The 20,058-nt window shown below is 44.0% G+C and overlaps 1 protein-coding gene across 1 annotated transcript in view; it reads right to left on the reverse strand.

The window, feature by feature from the left end:
* Nucleotides 1–15,494: 15,494 nt before the first annotated feature.
* The window catches only part of LOC104410339 (fibroblast growth factor 12-like), a gene marked incomplete at both ends in the record, with an annotated part of 8,204 nt that continues 3,640 nt past the window's right edge, over nucleotides 15,495–20,058 (reverse strand). The window contains one exon of the mRNA XM_010020474.1: nucleotides 15,495–15,598. Coding sequence (XP_010018776.1) covers nucleotides 15,495–15,598 — 104 coding nt within the window. The remainder of the gene's footprint in view (nucleotides 15,599–20,058) is intronic.

A 20,058-nucleotide genomic window follows, 5' to 3' on the forward strand; every position in this document is an offset into this window, starting at 1 on the left:
TAACTATTCTATGATTCTATGATTTTAGCTCATGGCAAAACCCTGATGACGATTTAAGAGCTTATAATGAGCTTACCAAAGAAGAATGAAAGGATGGTCAAGGTCATCACCCCCATAGGAGCGCTATCAGTCTTGACATGTACAGCAAATAAGATTCTCAAACAGCTGCCAAATCAGAAATAAGCTGTATGCAGAGAAGCTGTGCTGGCCTTGCTGCAGACTGTTATTTTGGTGTATTAGGCTGAGGACAGATTTCCAAAGCCACTCGAGCAATTCGGACATTCGGTTCCCCTTTGAAACAGCTCAGTGAAAAAGGTGGTGGCAAAGGACCAGCCTGGCAGGTCTGGTTGCTAGAACAGCTTCCTGTAGTGTAATCTACAGCCATGGAAGCATCTCTTCTCTCCTATTTGCCCCTGTTGATTTGGGCTATGTGCACACTGCACATGCCTTGCAGGTCCACATCCCAGCTGCTACCAAGAAAAGTAGGTTTAAACCAAACAAACCCCAGGGATAAGGCTGGTTTCAATCATCCCTTCTGGCATCTCTCTGAAAATAAAAGACACATCAGACACTATTCTTTCCCCAGCCACAAGAGGTAGCCTCCATTGTATTCTTAGCTACAACAGTGTGCAGAATTTGATCAATGTCTTAATTTACTTAAGCCTCCCAAATACTTGAAAGAGTAGAATTACTTTTTATGTTATTATTTTTTAATACATGAATCTGATTAGAATAATCCTGGCAAGGCAGAGAGTGATAAGCAAATAGAGTAGGTGAAAAAAGGTAATTTTAAAGAAGGAAATTGATTTCCTTCGATTCCTTCAAATTTGAATAATAAACTTGCTCAAAGAACTTCTTTGCAAGAAACTCCTGGAGATGCAACAAACTGTGATTAAAATGCTTTAATAAATGATTTCGCAGAGCTCCTTACAAAAACAGGTAGGCTGTGATAGAGTAAAAAGTTTTAGACATTCACACTTGGAATTCAGTGGCAAACACTTTCATGGGGGTGCAGAGAAGTTTGAAAAACACTTGAAATTTGCCACTGTAATGCAAGAAACTGAGGCTATAGGAATCTCAGTGCTTCAGCCGCTTTTGCATCGAAGGTGTTACAAACCAAAGAGAAGTGTGACCAACAGGCATATTTCATAGCATCATAGAATCGTAGAATGGTTAGGGTTAGAAAGGACCGTAAGATTCTACACCTCTGTTTTCTTGAGTAAGAAAGTGGATAATTCTCTCCTTTTTCTGGAAACTCCTTTGAGCTCTTTGGCACAAAAGCAAATCTTGCTTTGACTGCAGAGAAAGACATGACAACTTCCAATTTTCAAATCAGGCACCATATCTAACAAATTATCATTTATTCACCAAAATCCTAAAGCATTAAAAACATATTTTGGTGCCTCAGAGGGGAATTGATTTCCCATATATGTAGTAGTATGAGCATGCACACATTCACTGTACATGACCCAAATAACTGAGCAGACCACGGTCTCAGGTATGCTGGGGTAAATACACTCATCTCAGTTTTCTGACTGTATGAACATCAACAGCTTTGCTCTAGGTATAATTCAGTGGCAGAGACATCAGAAACTGAAATAACCTTCAATACCACAGAAATTGTACCGGTCCTTCCACTGTTGCCTTGCTATATGATGCTTTACAGTGATGCTTCCGCCACTAAAAGAAACATGTATAGAACAACTTTTTCTGTTGAGTCACACCCAGTCCACCTCTAAGCAAGAGTTAGGCCCACAGCTCTCATTAAGTCCTTGGTCATGTCTGGGTGGCGTAAGACACCCTGGAGAGAGGAAGACACACTGCATGGCACCATACCAGGGCTGTAAAGCACTACTGAAGCACTGTGAATGCTAGACAGACTGCCCAGCAAGCCACCCAGATGGTTTCTGGTACCCAAACTAGCACTGAAAAAGAGGTATTTCTGCACAGCCTAAGGAGATGTTTTCTCAGTGGTCAGATAGCTTGCTAAGCTACAATCTCTGTTACTGGTTTCTCCTACCTGTCCCTAGGAGTGTCACCTATGGGAGCTGAATGCCAAGTTAAATGGACCCACAAGGATCACCCTGATGTTCATTTCAGTAAGAGCAAGGTGATGTATTGGGTGCCAACACCTCTGAAAGCAAGGCTTTAAACTGTCTGAAAATTCATGCCCAATTTTGTCACTGCAAATGGTTTTCTTGCAAGACCTGGCTGTTCAGCTTCTAGGGGCATCAGGACCTTACAAGTGCTTCTTTCCAGAGCACTGCTGCAACCCTGAGCTTCTCGGGAGCTGATTCCAATTCTTCACCTTCCATCTTGTGAAGCTGACACTGTAAACAGCCCCAGCTCCTTGGGTGGCTGAAAAAGAGATATCTGTGGAGCCCTGAGCAACTGCATTTGACATACGGTATTAAGATGTGCAAGGGAAGATGGCTGGCACAGTACAACTCTCCTGTGGTTCTTTTGCCTGCTCCCATTATCCTCAATGAAGATTGCTAGGGACATAAATGCTGAGAAGCCAGAAAAGAAGTGAAATGGGAAAACAGAGAGAGAGAATCAAGCCATGCCTACACAGCACACAGCTTTCAAAGCAACCTGATTTGCTTGGACACAAGATAGTACACAAACAAGTTGTGCTGCTGCTGATGCACCAGTTCACTGAATAATCACAGTGATACAAAAAAAAAAGCTTGCAATTAAGGAACAGAATTAGGATCAAGAAGAACAGAAGGCCTAATCCAGTCCCCGCACATGACCTTGGGCATGTTGCATCACTCCTCTATGCTCAGTTTCTTTAACTGTGTGACGAAGCTTCCTAGCATGAGTGGAAAATTATCTGAAAGCGTGGGAGAGCCCAAGAGCAACTCATAGGTAGGTGATAATAGGCTCTTTTTGGGGCCCACACCATTAGCATCTGCAGCCTCAGCTAAGTTTATTCCTCCCACTGCCAATGATCTAGATGACCCAGGCGCCCTGGCAAAAGAACTGCATTTTAACAGCTCTCTATCTACCAGACATGTGAGAGCCACAGGCTGGGTCCTGCATTACACTGACAGTATTTATGTGGTGTTCCCATCAGAGATTAAAGTAACACAGCTCTTCTCTGACCTAGCCTGCCATCAAAACCTGGTGTTCAGCATGAACTCTTGCTCTTCCTCCTAGTCCAACACCAGCAGCTGTCATCAGACTACCCTGCTTCTGATTTTACCTCAAGTACTTCTAGAGTCCTTCCCTTTGCTCTGTTCCCTTCCTGCTCACCACAGTGTATTGGTGCTACCAGCAGTAAACATAAATCATAAAGCAGGTGACAGGGTTTAAACTGGAAACAGTCTGAAGTGCGACAGGACCACTAGCATCATGACAGGGTTAACCAAGCTGCAGTCTGCTCTTAGAAATGTTTTATAGATTTCCCCCCCCTAAGCAAAAGCTCGCAGATGTGACTCCTGCAGCCATCCTCCACTTCCTCCTGATGGAGACACTATGTCTGTCTTTGGGTTCAATGCCTCCAGACTGCTTGCTAGGCCAGAGCACTGTGTTGCATTTGAGGACTGTGAAAAGGAGGAGGAAGGGAATCCCCTACGCAAGGTCTTCAAGTTTTTTCCACATTAAGCCAGAAAAAGGAAATGTCAGTTCCCGGACAGGTCTACAAGCTGAGAAGCATTGGACAGCAGTGTCATTTTAGATACCTTCCTACCATACCAGGTGTCTATGGGACATTGTCATGCTTTAGGCCCAGCCAGTTACTCAGCACCACTCAGCTGTTCCCTCACCCCCTGCCTCCTTCTTCCCCTCCCCAAGGTGGGATGGGGATAAGAATCAAAAGAACATACATCCATAGACATCCCCTGTAGACAAGATCATGCTAAGCCTCAGTGCAGATGCAAATAGACAAGTAGGAGATGAGAAAGACATGAAGCATCACTCAAGACAGCAGAGCCAGTGCTGTTCAGCTACAGCTCCCAGAGCATGCCAGGAGAGGCAAGAAGGAAAAAGGAAGTCTTTTGCCCAGCCAAATGCCCACAGTGGTAGTAAGAGGCACAATAAGATGGAAGGTGCTTTAGACAAGCCAATATCATAGTTGTAAGTCTTTTTCATCTGAAAACTAGGAAGGCAACAACTGACATGACGGATCCCAACTGCACCTGATTGCACACCTACACAGCACTCATCTCCTGAGCTGGCTGGGTCCCTGCCAAAGGTCCTTCCTCCACTCAGAGTCTGCTATGCCCTATTGGAAAGCAAGGGCCTCACTGCAGCCATCTACTTGAAATGGGAACAGGCACAGTACAGAAGAGAGGGGGCTGCAGGAAATATATGGTATCCCCCAACTGCAGTTGGTGACTGTTCTCCTTGGCACTAAGTACAGTCCAAAACCCGTTAGCTGCCCCAGCTCCACCAACAGTGGTTATCCAGTGTCAGGAGGAAGGGGGAATCCTCTGCAGTGCAGATGAATCAACTTAGAGCAATATGGGACAATGCGGTGACTCCTCAACCCACCAGTAGTAGGGAAAAAAAATCACTTTAAAAGGTACACAATCTGTCACAAGTGCATGGGCTTGGAACACTGCATCAGGAATACAAAGAACTGCCCTTCTCAACCCCTCCTTGCTTTGGAGAGATTCCTGCGGGGGGAAGCAATAGCGAGGCACAGCCACTGCACTTGTGGGTATGTCAGAATTAGGCTATATCTTGTTCTTCATATCATTTTGCACATGCCTAGAAAGCTGGACATCATCTTTCTTGGTGCCTCCTCACCTAATGGCCTTGTTCAAAATCCCTGAGGTTCTATTTTTCTCTCTTTAACGCTTACAATGACCTATCTAGCGGTGGAGGAGAAAAGGCTATGCAGGAGATTCATGCTGATTTCTATCTCAGAGGCTTTAGAAAGAAGCAGACAATCTTTGTCCAGCTGCAGTAATTCTTTTGCAGTGCTCCAGCCAGGCAGCAACTGGGAGTCTGTAACGTGTGCGTGTGTGCATGCAATTCCCAACTGCTGTTATCAATAATGCATTTAATGCTCAGCCTTCAGAGGACCTGACCAAGGAAGCTTCTCATAAAGAGGAGTCAATCCTTCAGTCTTCTCAGGAGGAAAGTGGTGAGGAGATAGGAAGACTCACCATTGTCATGTCACATCTTATTCATGTCAAAAGGGTGTTCAAATTTCAGAAAGCTTTTAGAGTGGGGCTAGCGCCTAGATATGTATTTGGGGGATTAGAGAGCACATTGTGGATGTTAAAATACTTCCAACTTTCTGGAATTCATCTAGCTTATAGGAAAGAGCTGCACGAAAAGCTACTGTTGCTTCCAAAGCATCACTCCTCTGCACCTCAGATGACATTGGCTACTTCAGAGGTGGCAGGACACCCTCATACTGCCTCCTTCTTCTTCTCACCTGCAGTAGTGTCCAGTTCTGGGGCCCCCAACATAAGGACATGAACCTGCTGGAGCAAGTCTAGAGGAGGCCATGAAGATGCTCAGAGGAATGGAGCACCTCTGCTATGGAAAGAGACTGAGAGAGTTAGGTTGTTCAGCCTGGAGAAGCATCCAGGAAGACCTAACACTAGCCTTCCAGTACTTAAACAGGCTGACAAGAAAGCTGGAGAGAGACTTTTTGCAAGGGCATGTAGCAGTAACACAAGGGTTTGGTTTAACGTCTTTAAACCAAAAGAGGGCAGAAGTTCTCCACTGTGAGGGTGGTGAGGTGCTGGCACAGGTTGCCCAGAGAAGCTGTGGTTGCCCCATCCCTGGCAGTGTTCAAGGCCAGGTTGTACGGGGCTTGGAGGATCCTGGTCTAGTGGAAGGTGTCCCTGCCCATAGCTGGGGATTTGGAACTAGATGATCTTTAAGGTGCCTTCCAACCCAAACCATTCTATGATTCTTGATGGCTGGGATGTTAAACCACCAAACTAACTTGTGACTTGTGTGTGTATGCAAGGGATTTATTGATTGCAGAGAGGGACAACTAACTTAACACTGTTTAAAAGTTTCAGGGCTTGCCAGGCTTTTCCATGGAAGAGCACTCACTTCCACACAACAAAGGATGCAATCTGGAGTTCACCAGCAGGGAAGAAGGTTCGCTTTAAATCAAGCAAAATCTGTAGGGAACACCACAGGCATAAGTCTATGTAGTGCCCACCCACCAAGATATATCTTTTGGTCTGCCTATGTTGTCTGAAACACACTGTGAGATTAATAAAAAATGGTTATGGAAAAGGAAAAAAGATGACAGCAACAAGGTGAGTAGCAGAAGCTGTTGGAAGGTGTAACTAAAGAACAGCAAAACTGCATACAAGTGAAATTAGTCACAAGAGTAAAAGATCAAACATGTAACCTAATTGCAGGCAGAAAGGCAACAATATACCATAAAGGGACTAATAAGTTCCACTCCACCATGATTACTTGGTTTTCTAGTCCTATAAGTCTACAGATGACTGCTGGTGCAGCAGAGATTAGTAAGTTTGGAAAATAATGGCTATGCAGGCTCTAAACCATCCCACCTGGGCTCAGCCTCCAGCAAAGTGAGGATTTCCTCCTCCACAACACAGAAGAGGCCATGACATTACTTCTGGAATTTTCACAATCTCCTGTTTTCTCATAATCCTGTATCCATTACTGTACCCTCTACTCCCACCTCCCTGCAGCATCTCGTGAGGCAGGCAGGCATTAGCCATGGCCAGGTTGGTCACATACCCACTTCTCCTGTGAAGGGGTCCTGGGCCTACAGAACAATCAGAACCACCGACATGGCCCCCAGGCACCAAGTGAGCTGTGTGTGCAAACCAACCTGGTCTGCAGAGGGTTTATGATGTTGGTTAAACTGACCCTCTCTACAGAGGTTTTGGATGTTTATTAAACCAACCTGCTCTGCAGAAGGCCCAGGTTAAAACAGAGCTTTTATCATAATGATGATGCCAAGGATCCCTAAAGAGCCTGCCTGTCCCTGTGGTGTTGGGTGGCAGCATCTCAAAACTCCATGAGCCCCATCCTAGAGCCTTGTGTACGGTTACAGAGAAAAAAACTAACAGGAAAACAAACAAAAAAAAAAGAGTCTTGCAGCAGATATACATTCGTTGAAAAATTTAGAAGTTGAGTAATATAATTAAATATCCCAGTTATGAACAAGCAGCAGACCTGAAACACTCAGCCATTTTCACTCGGGGCTGACATTTTCAGCCTTCCAGGAGAGCCAGGCATATTTTTAAAACCAAGTCAGCCCCAGCACCAGCAGACGCAGCGGGTGGGGAAGGACAGGCTCTGCCTTCAGTGCACACTGCTTTTCTGCTGCCCTCTAACCCACTGTCACAAGGCCAGAACTGGGCTCAGCCTCAGCCAGCACATACAGAAAACAGACCTTGCAGGGCCTATCTGGTGCACCTCATACATACCATGAGGCCAGACGCAAGTACCAGGCATGGTTCAGGAGGCCCTGGAGTAGGTCCAAAGCCATGTCCTGCCTGCCCGCTCTGCTGCCAGGATGCCTCTGGGCATCGCTGCTGGCGAGGTGCCCCCCTGCTCCTCCCTGCTTGCGCACAGATTGCAGGCTTCTTGGCACAAGCACACTGGCCATCCCACGCGCTCTGCAGAGCTGAGCACGCTGTCAGCGTGCAACACATCACAGCAGTGACTGGCTGCCAGTAGTACAAACAGATCCCTTCCACCCCACTCAGATGAATTCACAGCAAGAGAAGTTGGGTAGGTTTGGAGTTTTCCTTGCGGTAAGGAGTGGCTCTTTCAGAAAAGATGCCAGAAGAGGCAACTGAAAGTGGGTGGTAATCCCCAGGGGCTGCATCCCTGCAGCAGGGAAGACCAGGGAGCACAGATTTAGCAAAGCATTAAGGAGCAATTTCAGCAATTTGCTGAACTAGATCTTGTATAAGCACATTTCAGGCCAGGTTCATAACTCCCACTGAGCACATTTACTCCACCAATTTCACAAGTCTCCTTGTGAGGCACCATGCTATGTAACTATAGATGCCAGAAGCCAGCCCTATATCTTGGGACTCATGGTAAGAAAAAAAACAAACTATGGGACCTGAACTGAGTTCCTATGATTCAGAGACTTCAGGAAAATTATTTTTGCTTTGCAGGTGCTTAGTCAGGACAGTACCCTTCCACAGCAAGGCAGGGATGGTTCAGGCTCCCATCCAGGCTTTATCACTACATTTCACTACATTCCCCACTGATTCAGCCAGTCTGGCTTGAAATTGCCTAGGTACTTTGAACCCCTTTCCCTTCTCCTGGAAAACCACATTACAGTTCCAACAAAGTTCCCCATTTTTGACGTTTTCTATCACTTGGCTCCCAGTGATACTTATATGCACAGTCAACAAGGTTTTTTCTTGGGTTTCTTGGTCTATGACTGTCCTATCTCCTGCTTTCACCTCCAGATCCATTAGTCAGTGCTTGGCAAAGGCACATGATTCACTAGTTTTATCCATTCTATATTTGAGTTTGGTGTTATCAGAAATGAGATCCAAATCACTTAATTAACATACACCTGACCTCAGCCAAGCAGGTCTTCACTCAAAACTTCTCTCATTTCATATCAGAGTCTGGGACCCAAGAACAACAGTATGTGTCCTCCCTTCACTACAAAATAAGATGTTAATAGTAGTCCCACTGTCATCCTTTGTGTCCTAGAGTTTTGTCTAGGTTTCACTTGTGGAAAACAGACAATGGAACTATTTATGGACAAAACAGACACTGAATAAATAGCATTAAAAACAAGCAAAGCAGGCTGTAGAGTTTGAGGAAAAGCAAAATATTAACCCAGGGAAAGCAACTCAGTTACTGGCCACTCCTGCATCCCTCAGACAGCAGGATGCAAAGGAAAGGCAAGGAAAGAGACTTCTGCTGTGACTGCCTCTCCAGAACAACATCGTGACAGTCAGCTTTTGGTTCTTGTTTGCTGGGATGAGTGTTCCACTTCTGCATCATTTCTGCTAAGGGCTTCCCTGCACACCAGAATCCAACTCAAATATTGTATTGCCATTGACCATTTTGCTTTAACCACATCATTTTCCCTAGAGTGGTTAATTCATCCACGCAATGCACAGGAGAAAATTAGGCAAGCTCTATGCAACGCTACTGCTGCTTAACACCTGCTCCAAGGAATTTGTGTATCTGTTTATCTGAGGTTAGGCCTGTATATTTGGCCTCAAGAAAATCAGCAGAAGGAATGCTGTGCAGAAGATGGCAGCTACAACTGATTCATCTCTGTAATTTCTACTCTTGCCTTTAGAGCAAGCCCTCTCCAACGGTGTTTTACCACCTCCCCCTTCCACACATTAAGGAAATCATGTGGGATCAAATGCTCAACCAGAATCTAAACATTTCGTTCTGATTTTATTAGGAACGGTAAAGCAATATAAAGCACTCTGAAGTTCTTTCAGAATGGGAATCTGTAATGTTTCTTTGGGGAAGTGTCAAAATGAGATGAGTCAGCACCACTGGAGCATTTTGCCCCCATTTTCTTCCAAAACAGAATTTCAGCAAAAGACCATAATGCATCCCAACACTAACAGACCACCTCTCACAAATGGTAATGTCCCATCCCTGTGCCTCCAGCTGGCATTAGGTGGTACATAGCACATTATTAAATATCCTGTGCAATCAAGACTGAAAGAAGGCACTTCTTATTGAAGCATACTCATTCTTCATAATTTGCACTGCTATCATTTAAGACAAGGAACAGCTAGCTAGGAAAACAGGATTAGATCCTGCTGTTGAAGATTTGTCCTCTGAACTGTCTCTTGCTTAAATAGGTGAAAGCTAAGTCTGGCCTAGCTCATTCCAGACATCAATACAAGGTGAAGAGCAGCACCCTGCCTGTAGGAGCCCCACTGCAGTACTGTGCTAGGAAAGTTCAAGAAACACAGGTCCCTCAACAGGATGCCATATGGGAAACCTGCCCCAAAATAGCCAGAGTACTGCACTGTCCCAGCTCTCCTCATCTGGCAAGCAGTCTGGGTAGTCCCACCAAGTGAGGTCATGCCCATTTCTAGCTCTTACGACATCCTGAATAACCCTTGGGCCAGTGTGGGCCAGCACTGGTCCTACCCAACTTGTACCAGCCACACACAAGAAAGGGGAGCTCTCTCTGCTGTGGTGGAAAAGCTGGACCTTTGAAGAGCTTCTGAGAGCCAAGCAGAACAACGTGGATGGCAGCACATCTCCAAGGGAAAAGGGACCACTTTGCTGTTGATGGCCATGTTTACAAGTTTCCATGCTACCAGGGTGGCATGCCAGGGTGCCAGCCAGGAGCTGTATTATGGGAACATTCAATGCAAGGCAGGAATCTGCTCCCAGGGGCTGGCACTCCTCAGCTCAGCTGCTTCCCTGAGCATCCATTTTATTCCCTCCATATTTAAGAATAAAGTCAGGGAACAGGAGGAGTTTTACATCTCCCTGTTAATGCCTTCACTCGGTGAGCCCCTTCATCTGCTCTTTTTCACTGGCTGTTTACTCTGGAGGGAAATTAAAAGCACATTACATTGTGCTCCTGCTGTGCTTTGCCCTTGGAGACATTTCTCTCTCTCCACTGACCTGACTCCCTAATGATGCATGTAAACTAGGGAATCCCCCCAGCAAGTATCCTTGCTTGCAGAGTTTGCAGAATGGACATGTCCAGGATACCTGCGTGGCCTATGTGTACTTCTGACCAGAACAACCAGCACCACTGGAGGTCAGATAGGAATTAAAGCAATAGTATTGGCTGGATCAGGTTTAACACCCCAAGCCTCTTAGAGGAGAGAATGCAGCACTATTGATTCCAGCCCCTGACCTTGAAAAGATGTAAATAAGAGTGCAGCAACCCTAGAGGAGTTGTAGCAAAATAGTTATAGCATTTCAAGCAGATTAAAAAAAATACAGTTAATATACATACTTCCCCAGATGCTTGTTTATTATTATGCAAGACATGTTTATTATGCAAAATGATAGAGCAGAAAAAAAGCAGAGAAAAAGAAAATGCAAAGACGCACTGAGCTCTTAAAGTGACTTGGGTTTTTTCAATGTTGTTTAGATTTTTTTTTAATTGTGCATAATCATTCCCTTATTAGCAGGAATCTTTGAAGTGATTCAAGCTCCAATTTGAGCATTTCAAACTCAGAGGTTTACCCTGTAAAATCATACTGAGCTCTCATAAGCGACCCATTTTTTTCCTCTGTATTCCGTATCTCTGCTAGGGTTTTCTCAGTCTTTCCAATAAATTATGTATCACAATTTGCCATTTCAAAAATAATTAGAACTCTGAGCTAAACAACAAGGAATATCTGAGAGCAGTACATTTTAGAAGAGAAGTGTTATGCACTTGGGGCAAAACCAATCCCAGCTGTAACACCTCTGAATTATACATATCATCATATTGAGAGCTGCAATTTCAGTGTACCTGGAGTGACTGGGTGGGCCTGCAGAGGCTCTAGAGCCCCATAATAAGCATCTGCTCCAGGAGAACCAGGTTTGTCTCTCAAATGAAACACTTTGCATGCACTCTTCCCCATGCCCCTGTGAAGCCAGGATAAAAGAGAGAAATCTGGGTGCCCAGGAGAGAAACTTCACAGAGAAAGGTTATACAGGAGCAGAAATTAATTTGGTGTTGGAGCTATTAACTTCAGACAGAGACAGGAGAGCATGTTCTGTGTCTTCTCCCGTTAAGATTAGGCTGTAAACTCACTGGAGCAGGACATACCTTTATTCTGTGCTTCCCTCCCCTCTGCAACAACCAGCCTTTGGTCTCATCTTCCCAAACCACTAAGCACTAAGACAGTACAAGTAATACCCACTGCCCTTCATTCATTCTGTATATTTTTACTTCAGCATAAAATGCTAACAGTGGATCCTCAGAAGAGTCATGTCACTCCCTAGAACAGCTGCTGATAAAACCCTTCATGCACCATCAGGGAATTTACAGCTGCTCTACATTACAGAAATCAAATGGGAACACACCAATGACTCTGCAAGCTTGCTATGAAGACAGTGTTTTGCATCCTACTGTCTGCAAAGCCAGGTGTCTCAGCCCATGACCTGATTTTTTTACCTACTAAGCACCTACCTAGCAGACTTCAGAGGTAGCAATAAGCTAGTCTGGAAAAAAAACCAACCCAAGAATCTAGTGTAAGTAAACAATGCACAAAAATCACAAACAGTTGCTTCGCAGGCAAAGAGGGTTTGGCACCTAATGCATTTAGGCCTCTGAAGCTGGCTAGGGATCTGTGGCTGGCTTCAACCCAGCAACCCAACCTCACACTGTCCCTACCTATCCCTAACTGAAGAGATGAGGAAACTCACTGCTAAATGTATCAATGCAGCCAAGCATTTAGGAAGGTCTTGTATGCTTCTGCAAAGAGCCTTCTCCACAAGTTTGCCTTTAGAGGACCCCACTCAGCCCTGATTCTGTACTGAATGGCACCAGAAAGACATTTTCCAAGGCTGGTTATTGTAAACCCATTCAAGAGCCCATTCACCCAAACTCAGAAGGAGCTGGCACAAACCACTTCTGAGGCCAGGCTGATAATAGCCTCTCGTTTGATCCAGGGCGGAGGATGTCAGCCAAGGTCTCAGCTGACTCAGACAGATTAAATATCACCAGAAAAACACCAAACAAAAAACAAAAACAAGCCCACAGTGATGATGCATTCAGTTACAGCAGCTACAGTCTGGCCTTGAGAAAAATCAAAACAAAACAAAACCAAAAAACAAACAAACAAACAAACAAAAACCCTGATCAAACCACATTTTCCTAGACAATTGCATTTTATCTGAAAGCAGACCTGGGCTTGAGGGTGTTATAAGAAGTCCTAGCAGGGCTAGGCTTGGGACAAACAGCAGGGGAGGCAGCTAAGCAGCAGAAAAAATTCATTTATCAGTGGATCTGCCTGAGTGAACAGTATCTATGGGGAACAGTGACCTTTTCTTTTTTTTTTTCCTAGAAATGGATAGAGAAAAAATAGGTATATGCACAACACTGAAGGAAACTGGCCTGAAACAGAGCAAAGCTACAGTTTAGGGTCTGCTAAACAAAGGAACAGGGACTTTTGGTGTGGGCAGCAGTCAGGTCCAGGTAGCATGGCCAGGGGACCTGCTCACCCCAGAGAGGAATAGACTCAAATCCTGCAAAAGTAATTCCTCAACACAGTCTTCAAGACTGACACAGCTGTGTCAAATGTGGGATTGGACTGGGGTCCTGGCCCCACAAGGAAACTCCAGCATCCAGAAGAGACTGCTTGAATACTGTCTTGGTCTTCAGTTAAACCACAACAAACAGGATGAGCTCTTCTCAGCCATATCCATTTTTTTTTTATAGGATCCTGGTCTCATGCCTTGTTTTTGATGCTATGGGTGGTTTGGCACACACTCCCTGCTCCTAACAGGCTTTATCTACAAGTTTTCTTTTTTTCTTGCCTTGGGGTCTGCTCCAAAGCACAGCGAGTTCATTGATACATTGTTGTAAGACAGAGACACTAGTCAATACAAGGAGAAAATATTGTCCAGCAAGTTCCATGTCACTGTAGTAGAGATGGACCGGCAGCACCTATTTACTGAAAGCAGAAACCTTGACTCATATTGAACAGTTTAACTTTTACTAGTTCAAAGAGAGATGAATGCCATCAAGCCGTAGCATGTAACAAGGTCCACTTCATTAACCACTGGCCATCAGTGCATACTTAGCCTTCCCAGATTAACCTTCCTACTTAAGACAGGAACACTTGCTGGGCATAAGCAAGGTCCATTAAACCACCCTCATATGAATACATGTATGATCTGGTGCCTAAGAGGACACTTTATATGACTAGCAGATGTGTTTCCTGGACACACGGTCCTCCTGCTGCTCACCACCTCTTGGTACATCCCTCCCACCCTTCCTATGGTCTCGCTATTGTTAGCAAGAGATATTTTTCCTCTGCATCATCTCTAATCTCTCAGCTGTCAAACATCATATTTCCATTTCTTCTTTTGCCTAAGCCTCATACCTTTCCCTTCCTTGCACTATTTGTTTAGAAAATGCTGACCCCTCATTGCTCCAAAAAAATCCCCCCAGACTGGATGTGGCTGTGATGCACACTGCTTTCCTGCAGTCTTCATTTATGGGGCACCAGTGGTATGAGGACCCTCATTGCTGGGCCAGGACCTTTTATGCCCAGCACTGCACAAACACAGGGCAAAATGTCAGTCTGGACCCTCCTGACTATGTGTCTAAAGGAAAACAGGCACGATAATGCAGTACCACACCACACTTAACATTACCTTTTGGGATCTGATAGCTTTACAGAAATAGGAAGTTTTCATTGTTAGTAAACCGATGAAATTTATTTAGCAGCAGTCATTTACATTTACTGGGCTATGAAAGAACAGGAAGCGTCTGGCATCCACAGAGATCCAGATTGATCTCTCAGTCTCTTCTTGACAAGCAGCCAGTTTTGAGACCTATCTCGCCAGGCATACTTAAACACCCACTTGCTGTTTTCTACCCTGAGCCACTGGGGAGACAGAGCTTTGTTGCCTCCTGAGGGAAAGGGGAAAATCCCAGCCATATGAGCAGTTTAAAACTGACCAGGAACAAAGATGGATGGTAAGAGTTAAGAAAAATTGCATACAAGCGACTCAGACTGTTGTCCTTTCAGTGGTCCCATCTCCATTCTCAGGTATGCTTTTAAAGCTAAGTAAATGCCTAGACAAGAGCAGAATCACTGCACTGAAAATTTACACTAAGGCAGATGAGATTAGAATCTCAGCTATACACTTCAAAGATGCCATAACTACAGAAATGGGAAGAGTATTATTAACTATCACTTTTTACTATGTAGAACTAGAGCAAAGTTATTTGAAGCATAAAAAATTCTGGCAAAAGGCTGCCATATTTAATAAATCACTGAATCAATTATTCACTGTGAAAATCAATTACTTACTTCAAATAAGAATCTTACAAATAACCTCATGCCCTTTCATGCCATCTAAGAAAGTTATAGGGGAATTAGTCAGTAAAAAATGCCTCACTTATCTTTTATGTGCATTAAAAAGACCACACAAATACAGTGAAATTCTGCCAATGGAATAGTCCAGAATAATTGTAATGAAGTCAGAGTATTACTGTGGATTTACACTGCAATAAAAAGCAGAACATTGGGGCACCACCTATGATCAGTTATCCAGGTGCAATTCAGAAACAATTCCATTCAGTCCATGCCATTTCACAAATGTGAAACCAGAATATAACCAGCCAACCACACAACCTCCTCTACAACATGAACTACATTAAGTAACTACTCAAAGGAACACAGTGTATCTTCACAGGTCAGGAAATACTGCCATGAATCTCCATGGAGACACTTTAATGTGAATATTGCATGGCCTTGCAGCAGCTCCCCAGTTCCTGCTTTTAAAGGTTTGCTGATACATGACCATTTCCAGAAAAAGCTGCAAGTCCCAATGCAGTCTCCTTCCTCCCACCTACAAAAACAAACCACTCCAGGAACCTAACAGTGCAAAGTACTTACTGAGCTGTAGAGATATCCCTCAGCATTCATGGCAACATACAGACCTGCCTTCACCCCTTGAATTGCCACCACACGAAGACCCACAGGAATTAGATTGAAAAGGGCTGTGGAAGGAAAAGAAAAGAAAAGTTTATGGAGACATCACCTTTGCGTGGCCAATGCTGGTTTTTGCCCCAGGGCCAGCCCACCCCATTCCTGACATTTACCAGCAGACACTGGACTAGAATCAGAAGTCCTGCTTCCAGGTACAGGAAAGACCTGCAGCCAGGGGGCCAGTGTTGAAAAGAAATTTTTAAAAGTGCTGAGTTTGGCTGCCTCCCAGAAGCTTTAACACACCCATCAGTCTGTTTGATCACTGCCTTTGCAATGCCAAGGGCTCATACGTGCGCTCAAGCTAGCACATCTCAACGGCTTTCCATGGGCCAGCTGAGCTGCGCTAACTGCACGTGTACACGTCGTTGCCCACGGCAAATGCAACAACATAGCTTAGTGTAGTTCACCCTGAAACACATTTAAACCTAGACACACTTTATTGCATTTGCCATATGCTAAAAGAGTATACAGACAGCAACCACGGCCAGAAGGATAAAAATTAACTTGACTATGTGTCTGTGTGACCCCTGCTGTCAAGGGAATGAAGAAACTCAGGAAGAGACAGTGCTTCACTCCAGGACCTGAGCACTGTTCCTCATTTAGAAGCCACACTAGACAGGACAGAAGAGGATAAGACCTTGCAAGACTCAATTTTACTGCAATCTTACTGATTAAAGCATTGCAATCACTATCTCCCAATTAATTACTTTAATGCTTGATTCCAAGTAGATCCTGTAGCTCACTGAAAGACCTTCCCCAGGAGCATATACATTAACGTATTGTCAGGCTTTTCTACATTTCTGACAGAATGGGCTCAAAGAGAAGAGGGCTGAGTACTGAGGCATTAGCATGGCTTTTTTCTACCCAGATTTGCAAGACAAGAGTATCCAGATGTTGTAGGACCCTAAGTGCTTCAACTTAAATAGCTAACCAGACTTTGACCCAGGTAGCTCAGGTTATGGAAAGATTGTCACAGGGTCAGGCAGAAATGTGAGCACAAATACAATGGAAATACTTCACTCAAGGTCTCTTGCCACTCAACTGCCCTGAAACAGTGATTTTTTTTCTGGTTCTCTAGTCATGAGGTCAGGCTGCCCCTTCCACATTCATAAAGCATTTCTCATGACTTTTTAACACATTCACTTATTTACAAAAGCCTGCTTTGAAGCTTTGAGAGTGTTGGGGTGTTCAAATTAGCCCAGGGCAGATGTGTGAATGAGTAGAATGCAGAGGAAAGACTGAGGGACAGGGCATGCAGTGAAGCATTCCTTTTTTCCAGCTGACCCTTAAGGACATTATCCTCTAGCCGATTCATTTTATAGATCATTTACAAAGTTTTATGCCTGACACATCACACCGCAGCAAGCACAGCACAAAGGGATGTTCACATAACGGCTATAGGAGAAACAGTCCGTCTCACTGTGCCATCTCACAGCCTCTCCTTCCCTGGGAGATGGACTACTGCTGATTTAATACTACCCCCGAAGCATAAAGCTTTTGCTGAAATGGCCTGTTCAAAATGCTATAGCTCCTCAAGCCAGGCTAGTGTTAATCCTGCTATGACAGGAAGGAGCCAAGTCCAGTTCAGCAAGAAACTGGTTAGATGTGCATGTGCTAGGTAATGCATGTATTTAACTCAACCGTAAGATGCTTCCCAAGAACTCCCTTCATGTACAGCCTGTGAATTTCTGCAGAGGGGAGGAGATGGAAGTTTTAGCCAATGTGGAGAAAAGGGGGTGATGGGAGAAGAACTGAAACTGTGTCTTCATTCTTTCCTTGCTGCACAAGGCTGAACCAAACTACAAAGTCTGATCCAAAGTCACAGGATTTTTTTCAGAATTTCTAAGAGGAAAAAGTAGAGCCCAAAGGGTCTGTGAAATGTAATGGGAAACTGGTTACATTCGACCTGAACTCTTGTTGGATTTGCTTAAAGGTCAGAGGTGGATCCCTTTTCAGAAGTAAAACCTGAAGAAAGCACAAGAGACAGAAAGCTACTTTGCTCAAGATATCTAACAGGTGTCTTGGCAAAACTAGTTTCAGGGTTGTCTCCAAAAAGAGATTCACAAGTCCCAAATTCACATTAATGCCCTTTTTTCTCACTCAGCTCCCAAGGAAGAATGCTCAGCTCCCCTTAGTGAGCTGCCTAAAAGGGAGGCACCGTGAGTCTAGTAAAACCAAATTTAGTCTCAGCCCCTTTTTATGCTTTTAAGCACCATATTCAGTAAATTATCAAAACGTGTGTTGAAGTCTTACCAAAGCCAATGCCTATATTTGTGATTTCATGGGAGGATGTCAACAGATGCATATGGCAAATGAATTCTAGCCTGAGTACTGGTCTAAAGAACTGGAGTCAAGGAAGACAGTGCTGCTCTGATATTGTCCCCAGAAGACACAAACACAACCCAGCTACTCAGCATTAAAGAGCTGTGTTATAGCGCGTTTGTATCATTGAAAAGCTCACTAAGCAAAGTAAGCTCGTATTTCTATCACTTTCTCACTACCATGAAGGTCTAAAGCCCCCTGCAATTAACAAGTCTATTTATATGCAATTCCCCTTCCTTAATTTTTCCTCCCAGTGAAAAATGGAGCATATTACTGCTAATAATGAAACAAAATGGGCATCATCATTCATTCCCTACAGCCAATTTATCTTGCATAGAAAACTTGTGACAGACTGTTCAAAGCATTCATTAAGCAGCAAGGTGATAATACCCAGAATTAGTGGGTGAAAAGTTCCACTTGGAAGCATCCACACATCTCCAAATTTCTCTCTTCCCACCTACACTTGCTAAAGGAGCACAAGAACAATTCCCCTGTGCTCTGTGTTACAGTAGCAAGACCACTGCCAGTTCGCAAGCTCCCCGAGACCCTGCTGCAGACCATGGGAGCAACACCCACAATCAGAGCTTTTAGGCGTGGCAGAGCATCTCCTGCAACATAGTGCAGAGTATAGGAGGAAGTGAGCAGGCAGACAAGCAGGACGACATGCATCTGACATACATAACTAGCAGCCGAAGTTTTCCGTAGCACATATGTTCCTTTATTAAAAAAAGTGGTTTGGGTTAATCAAGACTTTGCGAATTCTTCAAGCTGTTTCTGCACTTCAATCTAGAGACGTCTTAGGAGAAATTGAAGCCTTTAGTTATCATACCTCCAAATAAATATTTAATATTTAGAATAGACTTAAAAGCTTATAAGCTTTATTGTAAGAATGTAAAATGAGGGAGGAAAAACCCTCAACCAACCTCAAAAGCAGTATGTCTCATTTTGTGTCAGGAAAAAAGTTCTGGTTAATGTGAAACTGCAGAAATAGAAATGAGGAAGAGGACTAGCTGTGGTAAAGTAGGACTGGACACATGATGTGCTGATGTGAAAAAGAGAAAATTCAACAAATGCTTTCAAAACTCTGCTGCAAATGATACATATTCTATGCCATCTGCAACTTCATGGAATGAACACCATCTTTTACTTCATGGGCAGAAGAGGAAAAAAAAGGACATTGAATTATTTCTGCATATTTTGCTTCATTACATCTTACCATTTTCAGCCATTGGTAGATTTACAGCTGACCCTGCTTACTGATCATATTACTTTTAGCATGCTACAGTCCTAAACCTTTTGGCCACGAGTATGCTGTTCGCCGTTACATTATGACAATTTATCAGCTGCATAACATGGTTTTAAAATCTGAATGCATACTTCGCTATGTGTCTGGACTAACTTATTTACAGAAATGGATGAGTAAGGGAAGATGTGCCATATAGAAGACGTGGGCCATATGCTCAGTTGATTTAAGCAGCAGTAAGTCAGAGGACCTAAACTAATTTATACCAGGTGATTTGTTCTGGAGCAAGACATTTATGCTGCACATGAATAAAGAAGAACTAATGGAGGATGCAATAGGCATCAGCAGCTTTTGTGCACCATGAGATGGGAAGGTTTAAGATCATGAGGGAAATGAGGAATGCTGCTAAGATGATCAAGAGGCTGTGGCGCAACATGTACAGTTACTTGTCTCATGCAACATAAGAGAAGAAACTGGGGGAACTGTATTTATTTGCTTAGCTCAAAGAAGGGAACACAATGAAACTTCTCAGAGGAACACAATGAAAAGACAAGAAGCACTAGACAAGAGCCTCAAAGAAACTGTGACTGGTTAAAAAGAAAATTCTCTACAATGAGAATAGTGCAGCACTGGAACCAGACAGGTTACGAAGCTATGGAACAGCTCACTCCTGGAGGCATTTGAAACAATTAAACAAGGCTCTCTGCAGCTGAAGGTAACCCAGCTCCAAGTAGGATGCTCGACTGGAGACCTCCATGGGTTTCCCCAGTCTTAATCTTTTTGTGTTTGTGTCTGGAAAGCCCTAGCAATATCCTAGATATGCTAGGCTGTTTCCACCTGTTCAGTTTAGTTGACCTATCCTTTATGTACTGTCTATTTGCTAAGGCTTTTCAGGCATTCAGCAGG

This window comes from Nestor notabilis, unplaced genomic scaffold (genome assembly GCF_000696875.1).
Source record: "Nestor notabilis isolate BGI_N333 unplaced genomic scaffold, ASM69687v1 scaffold13628, whole genome shotgun sequence".
Classification (NCBI taxonomy): Eukaryota; Metazoa; Chordata; class Aves; order Psittaciformes; family Psittacidae; genus Nestor; species Nestor notabilis.